This window comes from Mustela nigripes, unplaced genomic scaffold (assembly GCF_022355385.1).
Source record: "Mustela nigripes isolate SB6536 unplaced genomic scaffold, MUSNIG.SB6536 HiC_scaffold_26, whole genome shotgun sequence".
NCBI lineage: Eukaryota > Metazoa > Chordata > Mammalia > Carnivora > Mustelidae > Mustela > Mustela nigripes.
In genome coordinates this window covers 32345-47367 of record NW_026739442.1, presented here as the reverse complement: position 1 = coordinate 47367, position 15023 = coordinate 32345, and the positions used below count along the sequence as shown (strand labels likewise).

The 15023-nt window shown below is 33.3% G+C and overlaps 1 protein-coding gene across 1 annotated transcript in view; it reads right to left on the bottom strand.

Annotated features, from left to right (window-relative positions):
• The window catches only part of LOC132008067 (superkiller complex protein 3), a 43496-nt gene continuing 28473 nt past the window's right edge, over positions 1–15023 (bottom strand). The window contains exons 23-31 of the mRNA XM_059386459.1: positions 14580–14703; positions 13572–13793; positions 12482–12554; positions 10853–10906; positions 10551–10662; positions 6848–6976; positions 3355–3476; positions 1440–1598; positions 1–54 (exon numbers count right to left, since the gene is read on the bottom strand). Of these exons, the coding sequence (XP_059242442.1) occupies positions 1–54; positions 1440–1598; positions 3355–3476; positions 6848–6976; positions 10551–10662; positions 10853–10906; positions 12482–12554; positions 13572–13793; positions 14580–14703 (1049 nt within the window). The remainder of the gene's footprint in view (positions 55–1439; positions 1599–3354; positions 3477–6847; positions 6977–10550; positions 10663–10852; positions 10907–12481; positions 12555–13571; positions 13794–14579; positions 14704–15023) is intronic.

Genomic DNA, 15023 nt, shown 5'->3' with positions numbered 1-15023 from the left:
TCACTGAAAGACATAGGTAAGGACGGACATAACATTACTCATGATAGCCAAAACCTGGAAAAAAAAAAATATCCACCAAGGGTATATTCATAAGATGAAATGGAAAAATTATGGCTACATGAAACTAAATGAGTACCATACATATGACACTGAATGAAACTAACCAGATACAAAAGAATCGTCCGTTTACGTGATGTTTAAAAACAGGCAAAACTAGAAAGAAGTGACAGAAGTCAAAATAGTTCTCCTTTTTATCTGAAGTAGGGAAAAATCAAAGAGAAAGGCACTAGGTTATTGGAAATAGGAAACTAGGAATAACCTAGGCTATTGGAAATAACCTAGAGAGGCAACTAGGTTATTGGAAATGTTCTGTATCTTGGTATAGGTGGCAGTTAAGGCATATATGTAAGTAAAAAATGTAATGAATGGTACTTTTAAGATTTTTAATACTCTATCCTTTGTGAATTATATCATAATATGAAAGAAAACACATGCTACCTCTTAAGACTCGACTTCCTATAGAGTTTACCTTTTAATTTTTCCCTTTTAGTTTGACAAGGTATTTTTCCTCTTGATGAAGAACAGGAAATCATCAGTATCCATCTGACCTTAGAATTAAATTATCTTAACTCTCTTATGGCAAACTTTAAGAAAGGGGGGGGGGGGGGAAGCACCATCTTTTTCCAGTGATTAGAGTAAAATACCAGGTTTAGCTTGCATAATCCAACTCATTATGCTACTAGATAATCTTTTAAAGCAGGAACATCAAAAAGTTGTTTATGATGAAAGATCAAAATGAAGAACAAATTATAGTAAAATAAGTTACTATTAAATCAACATTAAAAAACCCCTTTGATACTTTCTCTGGAGCACATAGGAAACTACAGTAAGCTGGATACAATAATTACATGTTTTTGTGTTTTAACATCAATAAGAATAAAGTACATGGAGATCATCATGTGTTTGTCATTGTAGATAACCAGAGGCAGCTAAAAGGAAGCTCTGTTGACTGAGGCATCAATAACTATTTCCAAAAAACACTAAATAACCATTAAAATCCTGTATATGAGTTGAGAAAAACCATACAAATCCTCTCTAAAGGGAGAGTTAACACCATTATGACAAAATGTTTGAGACACTCTTTAGCTTTCTTATATCAACACCATGTAAAAGACAGTATTCTCAATATTGTTTTAAATGGAGGAAATTTATAATCAACAACTTAAAAAGCTTTGAAGTACTGTAGCAGCAGATCCTAAATTAGTATTAAACTTCCTTAGTCTCCCTAATCACAATACAATGTACTTTAAATCTTGAAAATAAAAGATATATGGTTAAGTTTACAGGCAAGACAAATAAAATGGGGCTTAATGCCTGCCTTCATCTAGAATCATGAAGTATTCTAACTCAGGCCTCATGTAAGGAAGGAAGAAATTTACCTGCCATGCTGGAACAGAAGTTGAGTTGGACATGACTGTTTTTTGCAACTCTTCAAGGACGGCATCTGGGAGAGGGTTTTGTGACTCCAGGAGTAGTTTACACTGAACTTGTCTCAAAAGTAAGATAACAGCTGGCTGATCAGGGTTACTTTTTAAATTCTAAAAATTAAACACCAAAATAGAAATAGATCAAATAGATTCTTGAATATTAAGTGGCAATTAAGCTATTCTCCATGTTGGAAAAAAAAATCCGAATTTAACCTTTCCTTAATAAAAAAATAAAGAACTGCAAAAGTAAAATAAATAAAACAATGAACATCTTGAGAATATCAAACTCCACATTTAAATTAAAATTGATAATGCCATTATTGTAGTTTTTAGGTCATTTTAGATTCAGTTTGTCTCTTTGACTTGTTTTATTCTCAGGTGATATCCTGAAAACCTTGAGTTCTGAATGTAAATGGGTGAATTAAGAAAATATGAAATTAACAGTGAAGGCTAACACTATTCCTTATTGAAGGAACTCTACCAGAAGAGCTATAGTTTTTTGTTTTTTTGTTTGTTTTGGTTACTGGTTTTTTTTTTCCTTTTTCAATCTCTTCACAAAGATATTCATTAGATGTCCTTCTCTAGGCATACACTTTCCAAACACTGTTAAGAGAAACAACCCATTTACCCACCTCCCTAAGCCATTATTTATCCACAAACACACATATATATAGAATTATATATGTGTATCTCCTTGCTAAATATATGTATACAGATGGATATATGTATACTTCGAAGAAGTTTATTTAAGTTCTCTAAACAAGCCTTTCACTACTATTCTAAACATTTCTTTCTTTATTGCTTATCCCTCAATAACATACTTTACCTTTTTAAATTAAGTCATAGTCTTAAATATATGTGATTGCTTTCTTCTAAGAAACTGGAACAAAAAATGGTAAGATTCATAAAAGTATCCCTTATTCTGTCAGAGAGAGTATAGCAACAGTCAGTTGCTTATTAAACACTAACTGCATAATACTAATCTGTCCTGAATTTAGATGGAATTTCATAAATAAAAGAGAAAATTTAACACTCTGCTTTTCAGAGAATTCAAACACCAAAGGGATGTTGGAAGATCCATTCTTCCTTCTCCTAAAATCCATCTCCTCCCACACCCCTGCCCCCCCGAAAAAAAAAAAACTTCTAGAAAGAAAATACAACTCGACTTGGTAAACATTTATGAAAAAAGGTATTTTCAGGAAAAGTGATGTTTAAAACTTGCATTATCCACTCAATTATTTCTGAATAGGTTTATGAAACTGATTTATTCATTGAATACATATTTATTGAGCCTCTACTATGTGTTAGGCAAGGTGCTAAGGATTTACGCACAGAGCCTACAATCCAGGTATATAAAAGGTAACTACTAGGTAGCACCAATTGCTCACTAAATTTTCATTGTCTTTATGTGGTTAGAGCTTTAGAAAAATACAGAGATGATAGAAAATAGACCAATCTGAAGGCAGTAACCAGAAATCAAAGGAAAATATGGCCTCCATAATGGTATCCTCCTCAACAAAGATCTGTTAAGTCCTTGAGTTCTAGAGTCACACAAAAGTGAGCTCAAATGGCAACTCAATCATTTTCTAGCTGTGAACTCTTGTGCAAATTACTTGCCATCTCTAAGCCTTGGTTTACTCATTTATAAAAAGGGGATAATAATATTTATGTTATATGTTCCTGTGAAGTTCAAATACAAGCTGCTAAATGGACTGACTGGCTTACAGGTTGTCGCCGTCGTCATCATCACCAACACCACCACCGCCACCACCATATGCCCCTTAAATAATATGCATTCCAGGTTTAATGTTATCTTCGGAGTAGGATAAGAATCCATAAATCTCAATGCTCAATTTCACAGTAATACCTTCGTGCAGAGGGTTTCAGCTTCAGATGTTCTTCCTGTGTCCATTAGACCAGTGACAGCCTGGGAGAGACACCACTTTTCCAGAGATTGGTTATAATCCTTAAGGAATTCTTTGTCTTTAACTGTTAACAAAAATGTTAATGTTACTTTCTTCTGCGATTTATAATGTGTTCTCAGCGGAGAAGTTAGTTGCTAAGAAGTATTACAATTAGACTTATCATCATAGACAGTATTTTAAAACTTACAGTTTTTTAAAACTTACAGGAATACCACAGACTACCCTAGTAGGTGTCAGGTTTCTGAAAAGTTTCATGGTAGGAGCATTTGTGGTTGAAGAAGTTAAAAACTTTACAGACTTGTGATTTACATAAAAAAATCACTTTATAGTAAAACTAAAAATAATTGAAAAAATTAAATATTTACTGCGATATAATTGACATACAATAAATTACACATTTGCACATATTCAAGCTATACAACTATGAACCATCACTATAATCAAGATAATGAACATACTCATCAACATGGAGTTTCGCCCTACCCCTTTGTAATCATTTCTGTCCCCAGCATACCTCTCCTTTTACGTCTATCCCCAGGCAACCACTATTTTCAGACACAATGGATCAGTTTGCATTTTCTAAAACTTCACATAAATGGAATCATAAAGTATAGACACTTTGTCTAGCACCTTCACAACTATAAACATAGTAAATTACATTTCTACAGGTAAAGCGGCTTTATATTCCTAGGATAAACCCCACTTGATTATGATGTATTGTTACCTTTTTTATGTGTTGTTGGATTTGAATTGCTATGGTTTGTTACAAATTTCTGCATGTGTAGTTCCTTCCACAGTATTCCTGTTAAAGTCTTTGCCTGGTTTTGGTGACAGAGTAATGCTGGCCTCACAGAAGAACTACCAACTTTTCTATTTTGGGAAAGGGTTTGTATAGAACTGGTATTATTTCTTCCTCAAATGTTTGGCAGAATTAATCAATGAAGCCTTCTGGTCCTGGAGTTTTCTTTGTGGAAAGATTTTTATCTATAAATTCAGTGTCTTTAACAGATACAAAGCTGTTCAGTTTATTTACTTCTTCATAAGTGAGATTTGTATCTTTTAAGGAATTTGTCCAGTTCATCCAAATTGCCAAATTTAATGGTGTAAACTTGTTCACAAGGTCCTCTGATTAGCCTTTAAATATCGCTATAGTGATGTACCCACTTTCATTCCTGATGTCTGGCTAGAGGCTTATCAATCTACTGATCTTCTAAAAGAAATAGTTTTTTTAAAAAATTATTTTTATTAACATATAATGTATTATTAGCCCCAGGGTACAGGTCTGTGAATCATCAGGCTGACACATTTCACAGCACTCACCACATCACATACCCTACCCAATGTCTATAACCCAACCACCCTCTCCCTAACTCCCTCCCTCCAGCAGCCCTCAGTTTTGTGAGATTAAGAGTTTCCCTCCTGATCCCATCTTGTTTCATTTTTTCCTTCCCTACCCCTGCACTGCCTCTCAAATTCCTTGTATCAGAGAGATTGAAAGAACTAGTTTTCACTTTTGTTGATTATGTTTCTACTAGATTCACCAATTGCTACTATTTATTATTTCTTTTTTTTTGCTTACTTTGAGTATAAATTCTTCCTCCTTTTTCTAATTCTTAAGGAGAAGCTGAGATCACTGACTTGAAGGCTTTCTTATTTTCTAATGTAGACATCTAATCTATAAATTTCCTGGGAGCAGTGCTTTAATAGCACTGCAGAACTTTGAAATGTCTTTTCCCTTCTCATTCAGTTCAAAGTATTTTCTAACTTCCTTTCTGGCTTATTCTTTGAACTGGATTACTTACTTTCTAAATACTTGGGAATTTTCCAGGTATTTTTCTGTTACTGGGAATTTTCCAGGTATTTTTCTGTTACTTCCTTTTAATTGAATTCTATTATATTAAGATAATGTTTTCTACATATGATTTGAAGCCTTTTAAATTTATTTAGAACTTCTTATGGTCCATAAGACATGTAGGTAGACGTTCTGTGGGCACTTGACACTGCCGTTATTAGAAGTATTCCATAAATGTCAATTAGGTCAGTTTAGTTGACAGTGTTGTTCAAGTCTTTATTATACCTTTACTGATTTTTTTGTTCAATTGTTCTGTCAATTATCAAAAGAAGAGCACTGACTCTCTAACTATGTAATTGTGGATCTGTCTGTCCCTCCTTTCAATTCTGTAAGTTTTTAGCTCATACATTTTTCCACAAGTATCTTTTTTTCTACCTATCTTGTTATGAAATGCAATGCTGATTTTGTGTATTTTGAAACTGTTACTTAGCACATAAATGCTTAGCACTGTTATGTCCTCTCAATGAGTTGATTCCATTATGAAATGACCTTTCTTATCATTGGCAATATCATTTGTCTGAACTTAGCACTGCCATTCCAACCCTCTTTTGATTAGTGTTGGCATGGTATATCTTTTTCCAATCTTTTACTTTTTAGGCTATTTTTGTCTTTACATTTAAATATAAATTTATATTTTGGCTATGTTTCTTTTAGGCAGTATATAGTTGGCTCTTGCTCTTTTATTCAATCTGAGAGTTTCTGCCTTTCAAGTGGGGTGTTTAGGCCATTTAACTTGACTATAGATATGGTTGGGCTTAACTCTAATGTGCTACTTGTCTTCTGTCTTATCTAAAGTCTTTGTTCCCTTTTCCTCTTCTTGGAATTATTTTTTACAATTTCCTTTTATCTACCTTGGTGGCTTATTAGCTATAACTTTATTTATTTAGTATCTACTTTACATTTTAAAGTATTCATCTTTAATCTGATGCAGTCTACTTTAAGTAATAAATATCTTCACATACAGTATAAAAATCTTACAACAGAGTATTTCCATTTCTCCTACTGTTCTTTGAGCTATTGTTGTAATATGTGCTTTATACAGTCAATTACATTTTAAAGAGATTTCTAATGTGTCACGTGTGGATCTATTTCTTTTTTTTTTAATTGTTTTCAGTGTTCCAAAATTAATTGCTTGTGCACCACACCTAGTGCTCCATGCAGTATGTGCTCTCCACAATACCCACCCCAAGGCTCACCCCAGTTCCCACCCTCCACCTCCAAAACCCTCAGTTTGTCTCTCAGAGTCCACAGTCTCTCATTGTGGATCTGTTTCTATTGATTGATTTATTTGATTATGGGTGGTACTTTTCTATCTCTTTGCATGGGTATTAAGTTTTAACTGAATACGAGACATTGTAGAATTCTGAACATTTTTATATTCCTGTAATGTTTTGGAGCTTTGTTCTATATGCAGCTCAGCCTCTAGGACATGATTTCATCTTTTCAAGACTTGTTTTTAAGCTTTGTCAGATGAGATCATTCAGCCTTTAGTGTGGGGCTAATTATGCCCACTACTTTTTGCAATATCCTTCTGAGTACTGTAGCCTGAATTCATTATGTATAAAATGTGTTTGTAAACTTACTTGAAGCGGAAACAGCAGATAACAGCGCCAAGTACAGATCCATTCTCTTTGGCTGAGTATTGTTCACTAAAGCCAGTTTATCATCAGCATGACAGGCTGCCATCAGCCCAGCCCAGACAGCAGGATCCCCTAAACATGAAGAATATGGTTTGAGGTCTTGTTATTATCAACATATTGCTAAAAAATTATCCAAAGTGAGACTAAGAGTTTATAGATACCAAAAAATTAAATTAAAATTAAAAATAAATTCTATCTGTAGAAAAAAAATCCATTTTCTGTATTTTTTAAAAAAGAATTTATTTATTTATTTGACAGACAGAGATCACAACTAGGCAAAGAGGCAGGCAGAGAGAGAAAGAAGAAAGCAGGCTGCCTGGTGAGCAGAAAGCCCAATGCGGGGCTTGATCCCAGGACCCTGGGATCATGACCTGAGACAAAGGCAGAAGAGGCTTTAACCCACTGAGCCACTCAGGCACCCCCCAAAAAATCCATTTTCTTAAAGGAAACTAATTTATACTTCTTTTCAGACAATACATTACTATCCTTCAAGATCTGCCTTTTTTTCAAAATACAGTGAGAATAAGAAATATTCTATTAAGTTCTCCCATGGCTGGTTAGCTCAGATGCCTAGAGTACTGTGCTACTGTGAAAAAGTCAATTATATTTACTTTTATTGGACACCAAGGGCAAGTCTCAAAGAGACACATATGGCCATCATCCAAACCCTGTATTAAAGGTTCAATCATAGAAAAGGCAAGATAATACTATTTCTCAGTTTTTAAGAAAAGTTTGAGCCAAGGGAAAAGCTCACAACAACTCCATTTACCTATGTTCTAACAGCCAAGCATAAAGTTATTTTATCATTCCAAGTGAAGCAATTCTAGGATTATACAGCTCTTCACTGATTTGATCTTTCCTTTCCTTCACACCTTGACAGCAGCTTCAGGGTAGGGGGGCAAGAAGCAGACTGAGGTAGTACTAATATAGATTATGCATACAGGTGCTTCTTTTTTAAAAAGGTACTTGCAAAAAGAAGGTGAAAAAGAATTTAGAACTTAGGAGTTTTTATTTTTTGGTCTTTTATAAGTCATATTTTGTAGGTTAGTATTTGCACGGTCAGTATCTTAGTTCTGTTACGCTAAAAAAAAAAAAAAAAAGCAAAAAACAAATAATCCTGGGGTCCCTGGATGGTTCAGTTAGTGGAGCATGCAACTCTTGTTGATCTCAAGATTGAGAGCTTAAGCCCCATAATGGGTGCAAAGATTACTTTGAAATCTTCAAAAACAAACAAACAACAACAAACAAACAGACACTAATTTTAAAATCCCACAGGGGTGCAAATTAACAATATAGTCATTTAAACAAAAATTTTAGCTTAATTTTCCTATTTAACTGTTCCATCTAGTACATACCTCTATTAAATGTCTGAAATGTCTATCTGTTTTACATACAGAAGATCAGTATTATGTTAATAGTACAGGAGTCATTAGAAATCTTAGATAAAATATCTTTTTAAAAAATTAAATGCATATCTTCATATTATAAAATAATTTCTACCCAAAACAATGATGAGCTTATTTTATTTTATTTTATTTTTTAAAGATTTTATTTATTTATTTGACAGAGAGAAATCACAAGTAGTCGGAGAGATAGGCAGAGAGAGAGAGAGAGGGAAGCAGGCTCCCTGCTGAGCAGAGAGCCCGATGCAGGACTCGATCCCAGGACGCTAAGATCATGACCTGAGCCGAAGGCAGCGGCTTAACCCACTGAGCCACCCAGGTGCCCCAACGAGCTTATTTTAAATAATGAAAGACAGAATCAAACTCCAGAATAACGAAATGGGGACCATTCCTTAGAATTCATGAGATCTGATTATTGTATAATGAAACACAAGTGACTAAGTCTTAGATCTGAGATTTTAGTTTTAACAATGCAACTAATTAAATGTGTGCCAGCTTTCTCTTTGGGACTCATTTTTCTATAAAACAAGGCAAGTGAACTAGATGATGGCTCAGGTGTCATCAGGCCTAAAACCCCAAATTCCAAATGAAGTGGACTCAATTTCTGAATATTAACTTATTTCTAAGATTAAGTGAAGAACTCCTTTTAGGGATCTTAAGGTATAGTTTTAATTTCAGAAGGAAGGAAATGGATATTAGCTGGCTGTAATTTCTCCTGTCACAATTCAGAAGAATCATTGCTTTCATTAGCTTTTCCGTAAGTAATCAGCAACTCAAATTTCTTATGAAACCAAGTGATAATATGTATATACTATGAGCCTAAAAATTTTTAAATATAATTTGCTAAAAATACCTTCTAATATCACAGAAGCACTAACCTAGCAGAAACTGGATTTTTCTAATTTAATTCTAAATTCTTGGGATTGTTTAAATTTCTGAAAAGATTCCTTTGAATACCATCTATCAAAACTATACTTTGATATAGTTCTACAAGTTCTACAAGGACAAAGATCTACAAGGATTAAGTATATAGCTACTACCATAACTACAATTAAATTTACTTTCACTGGACTCCAAAAACAAGTCTCAAATAGGAACTCATCTTCATTACTCAATCCCTGTTGCAAGCATCTTATATGATGACTCTAATTCCTTGAGTATGTATTTCTCCAGATAATATGGGAAAAGAAGAAGATCATTATAGAAGACCTGATCTGGGCAATCTCACCTTTCTAAAGTTTATGCCACTCACACAATCAAAAGCTAACAGATCTTTTATCATTCTAGATCTATGGTAAAAATCCTTGAGAGTAATTCTATCTAATATTTTATTGAAATAACCTCTAAAAATCAAAAACTTATCCAATGTGTAACAAAGACAAATCAAAATGTTTAGGGTCTTTTTTTGTTGTTCTATTGCATAAATGAAACAAAGAATAAACAATAAGATGTTGGTCTGTCTACTTGTTTTATAAAATAATCTCTGATTTATTAAATGTTTTGCAGTTAGGGCCTTTACAATTTATTGTGAAAATAACATTGGACTTATTTTGTAAGATTTGTTTCCTAATGGTCCCTAGCCAAAAGCATAAGTTTTCTGACTTAACAAATGTTTGAAGTGCTCTGCAGGAAAAAATTATTTAATTCAATATCTCATATTAAAAATACTATTATATAAAAATACACACTCATGGGTATTCCAGTCCTCTAGGAATGATAATGGAAGTATATTGATGTGGTCATAGGTACTTGCTCAGTGATCAGTGTGATCAAAGACACAAAGAAAAAAAAAAAAAAGACACAAAGAAGAGCTACCTCAGGTGAGGTCATCACCTTGACATTCCAACAGTTACCCCAGAAGACATATCTCCACTCTTTAAGGAGCTAACTACCCATAACAATAACTAAATAACTAAATATGTTCATTAAATAATTTAGCTATAAGGGAAACCTCATTAAACCAGGTGATGGGAAACCAAAAGAAAATTACTTCTTGAAAATACACAATTCAGAGTTTCAATAAAGAGTAATAAAGTATCTTTATGCAGATATTCCTTTTAGCCTGCTTCAAGAATTGGTTATTTCTTAATTATTAGCAGTCAAATGCAAGATAATCAAATAATATGCAAAAGCTTAGAATATTTTCTTAAAATTCCCTTATTTCAAGAAATGCAAACTTTGTACCTACAGGTCACAAATGCAAAACCAGAAGAATCTGAATTAATGAAATGGATTATATTCACCTGGAGAAAGAAAAGCTGCTTTCTGAATGGTCTTTAGTGCAATATTTTTTTCAGTTTCTGCTGAACTGCTTCCCATAGCTAATTGATTTACTGCAGTGTACAGTAATGCCTTCTGCAAAAAGGAAAAAGAAGAGTGTTAACCAATTATCTTTGTAGCTTCATGACTTCCAAATTGACTAAAAATAGGACTATTATCAAGTACAATGTGACTTCCTAAACCTAGGAAGAAAAGTTATTTTACTGTTTCATAAATAATATTATTTAACAAGTAGGACATTTCCTTTGTACTGGAGAAAACTAACCTTTCCATGATTTGAGTCCAAAATATGAGCCACATTTCCTGCTATAGCACCTCCCTATAATAGAAAAAAAATATTTAGATAATTGTAAAAACTTTCATAAATAAAAATTAATACTGATAAAAATCTTTCCATTTAATTATTTGAAAAGCTGTCTAATCACATCATAACTTCCAAACTCCTGAAATATCAAATGATTACTGCTTTAAGAGACAAGTTTAGTATTTTTTTAAATTTAGTATTTTTTAAAAAAATCTTTTCTACTATGATCATTTCAACTCTACTCTTTTAAAATACTCATTAATGGTGCAAAAGTTACACAGTCTTATACCAAACACAAGTACATATTTCCTAACAATATAAAAGAAAGTGAAAGAAAGACTGAAAGAGAAAGAGAATCAGAATCCCAGAACTTATTTTAGGATTAACATGGTTTTATTCCACGGAAATATGGTATTTTAAAGTCTTCTGTAGTGCCTACTAAAATGAATAGCCAGAGCACCTTGAAGCGAATGTGAAAGAAAGTGAATTATGAGAATGATTTCTTTTTAACTCAGAAGTACACTGTTCTCCTAATTTTATACCGGAATTGTATCAGAAACGTCTTGCACATCATAGTTAGCATATAAAGAATGCTAAGAATAACCTTTAAAAATATGTCAATATAAAACAAATAGAAGACGGATTAAAAAGAAAACAGAAAACACAGCAGAATAGAAGGAGGATTCAAGAGTTAGATCTGGGATATTCCAACACCACAAACACTAACTGGTTTTTGCACAAGTTATTTATTCTCTGTCTCAAGTGTTCTCTATAAAATGGACATTAATTACAGCTACTTCATGCGGTTATTGGGATTAAATGACAAAATATATATAATGGTTGGCACATAGTAAGTACTTCAGTCTAGTGTCTAATAATGATATTCTTTTAGGTTTTCTGAACTACTATGAGCAAAAACGGGTAGGAATAACAAAATCACACCTGCACAGACTTCAGAGAGTGGAATTATTAGATGTAATAAGTGTTCAAAACATATCAGCTACTACCATTATGTTTACCCACTAATTAAGCAACTATGAAAGGACATGGTAACCACAGAAATTAACAAAATACTTTATAGACCCCCCGAAAATATCTGGCTACTATGAACTAAAATACATAATCCTTCTTATAGAACATCAATAACTTCATGTTGAGAACTTCATGTTGAGATTCACATTTTTAGATGTTAGACATTAGCAATGTTCTAGTTCTTATTTTCTTATCTTTGAAGAGCTTTTAAATAAAACTATCTTTTGGGATTCAAAAAACCCAACAGTTATTTCTTCCTAAATGGCAACATTATAAACATAACCTAATCACATGGCCATTAACATAATTTGTATGTATTAAAAAAAAGCCCACCTACTTCTTTGTATCTTTCATAATGCCCAAAACAGTTCAATAGTACAGGAAAGAAACTCGATGTACTACTTAACAAATGACTAATAGCAAATCTGGTGAAAGAACAGAACTCCCTTGTTGCATTAGTTGTTTCTCAGAAGGATAATGCTAATATTCTAAAAACTGTATTACTTACTATATCACAAATTACTTTATCTTTTTGCCAGAATTTAGAACATTACTTACCTTTGCACTTCGGTTAGTATACTGAGCAACTACTCGGGACAACAGAGACCAAAGAGCTGGATCAGCGGGGTTACTATAGAGATCACCAAAAGCAAAAGGCTTAGATATGGGAGTCACTTTAAACCATGAAAAGTAAAAGCAACCAACATTTTATTTAGTACAATCTTGTAGACATCTAAAACAAATTCGTATTAATTGTCTATGTGTGAATGAAAGTACTTTAATTTTCAGAAAACATTATCTTCTAGATACACCAAGAGTCCTTATGAAAATAAGGAAAAATCAGCAACATGATAATTACAAAGCCTAATCTAATTAAGAAAAGCTAAGGAAATTTAGTACATTGTGTTCAAGGAAAACACAGAGATGAAAACTGTGAAAGGAAAATAAATTTCATTTAGAACACTCTACTGCTGGGGTGCCTGAGTGGTTCAGTTGGTCAAGTGTCTCACTTTTGGTTTTGTTTGTGACCTCAGGGTTGTGTGATCAAGCCCCGCCTGGGGCTCCTCACTCAGCACAGTCTGCCTGAATTTCTCTCCCGCTGCCCCTCCCACACCATTCATGCACACACCCTCTCTCTCTCTCCAAAATATATAAATCTTTAAAAAAAAGAACACTTTCCTGCTGAAAAATAAAACAAATAACCACTATTGCTAGTAATAAGTGCTTTCTATTTTCTAAATTTGGAAGACATTAGTGAATGTTTGAGTGGCCAAAAAATTCCCAAAACCATCAAATTAGCATCAAATAACAAACGGACCATATCACTAACTTGAGAATAAGGAAGGACTTCTGTATTAAAATAACTTTCAGGTCTTAACTTACTGAATAAGAGCAAACTTATTCAAACTTAATGAATAAGTGCAAAATTTCTGTTCTCTTATCTTCTTATCAACTTATTTTTTTTTAAATCTTTATAGATGAAATAATGTGTATAGTCAGCTACCTGGTCCTAAGTGCAATTTCAGAAAACTACATTCTGGTTTACAAAAATATATGCTTCACTCACTTTATATTCTTAGTAAAGTCCAAATGTCAAAGATTAGCCCATCAAGTGTAATTACTCCAAGTTTACAAGTACAGCATTTACCTGTGAACAGCTTTAGACGCTTGTCTCTGCACTGCCACACTGCGGCCTTGCAGTGCATAAATCGCTGAAATGAGAAGGCACTTTGGATAATCACTGTCTTTCTCTTTGATGTGCTTCAGCAATTCATTAAGTGCCGCTTTTGAAAGTGTAGCATCCTGCATTGTCAATCCAAGAGCACAAAGGGCTTGAAGGCTTTCTGTGGTTGGTTCCTTTAAGATGGAGCTGTAAATATTTTTAGTTCTCTATTAGCCATAGTACAGTAGTCTGTAACTATTCAAACATATTTAACATTTAGTTAAAAAAAGCAATTTACTTAAGGATTTACCAAACTAAGCCCAGCTATAAAATAAATATAAAACAGATTCCTTGGCTTCTGGGGATGGCAATTTCCCTAAATGTCTAAAGCAGTTAAAAATTCCAAGGGCCTTTCTTTTCTGTTCATTATATCTAAGTTTTAGAAACAAATGTAAATAGTGTTTTGGGGGCCTGGGTTTTAGAAAAATAACTAACCAGATAACTATATAAATAACCACAGATACCATAGGTTATGATTTTGCTAATTTTTTCCAAAAACATAGAAATAGTTTCAAGTTATACTGGTATATATTTTTAAAGCTTTAATTTTAAATGAAATTTATCAGGTTAACTTGAAAAATAAAGACGAAAAAAACTCTTTGGGGACCAAAGAGGCCAAAAATTAAGCTAGTAGAACTCCCTTCATTAAAATTTTAAGATTCTACTAGATCAAGTGATCAATTACTCTTTTAAACAAATAAATAATACACACAGAGTACAGGATGGTTTTGAAGGACTGGATGGACCCAGAGCTAAGAATTAAGCCATGATCTCTAGTTTCACGTATGACCATCAGTTCACAATCTGGTCAGTCCAATCCCTTTTATTCACCAAAAGGTTCCTACAACATTAAAAACCTCCTTTTACAGTGTTCCAATTTTTAATCCAGTGTTTAATCTGGTCATGTTAAGTGCTGATGTCAACTGTACATACCATTTAAATAGCAATGTCTTGGCTACGTCCATTTTTCCTTGTTTATACTCCGTGATTGCCAGAGCTGTCAAGATATGGGCTTTGTCCCGCTCTGATTCAACAACAGACAAGGCTCTCTCATAGGCTATTATACAGAGTTGGAAACAAAACAAAACAAAATAAACACAACCCTGATTGACAAACAGTGAAATTTCTGCCTTCTTAATTCTATTTTTTTTAAAGATCTAACTAAAAATATATCTTATTGTTTCCTTATTTTCAAGAGGATGGAAAAAATTTTTAGATAATCTAACTTGGTTTAGTTGGTCCAAGGTGATCCTGGGGATATCGTTAGGATTATTGTGAGGCATCTTCTAACTTCTATCTTCGGAATCTATAGGGGAGTTTTCAAGGGATGTGAAGGCCTGCAGCCATTGAGATACCACGAACGTCCACAGTTACTGC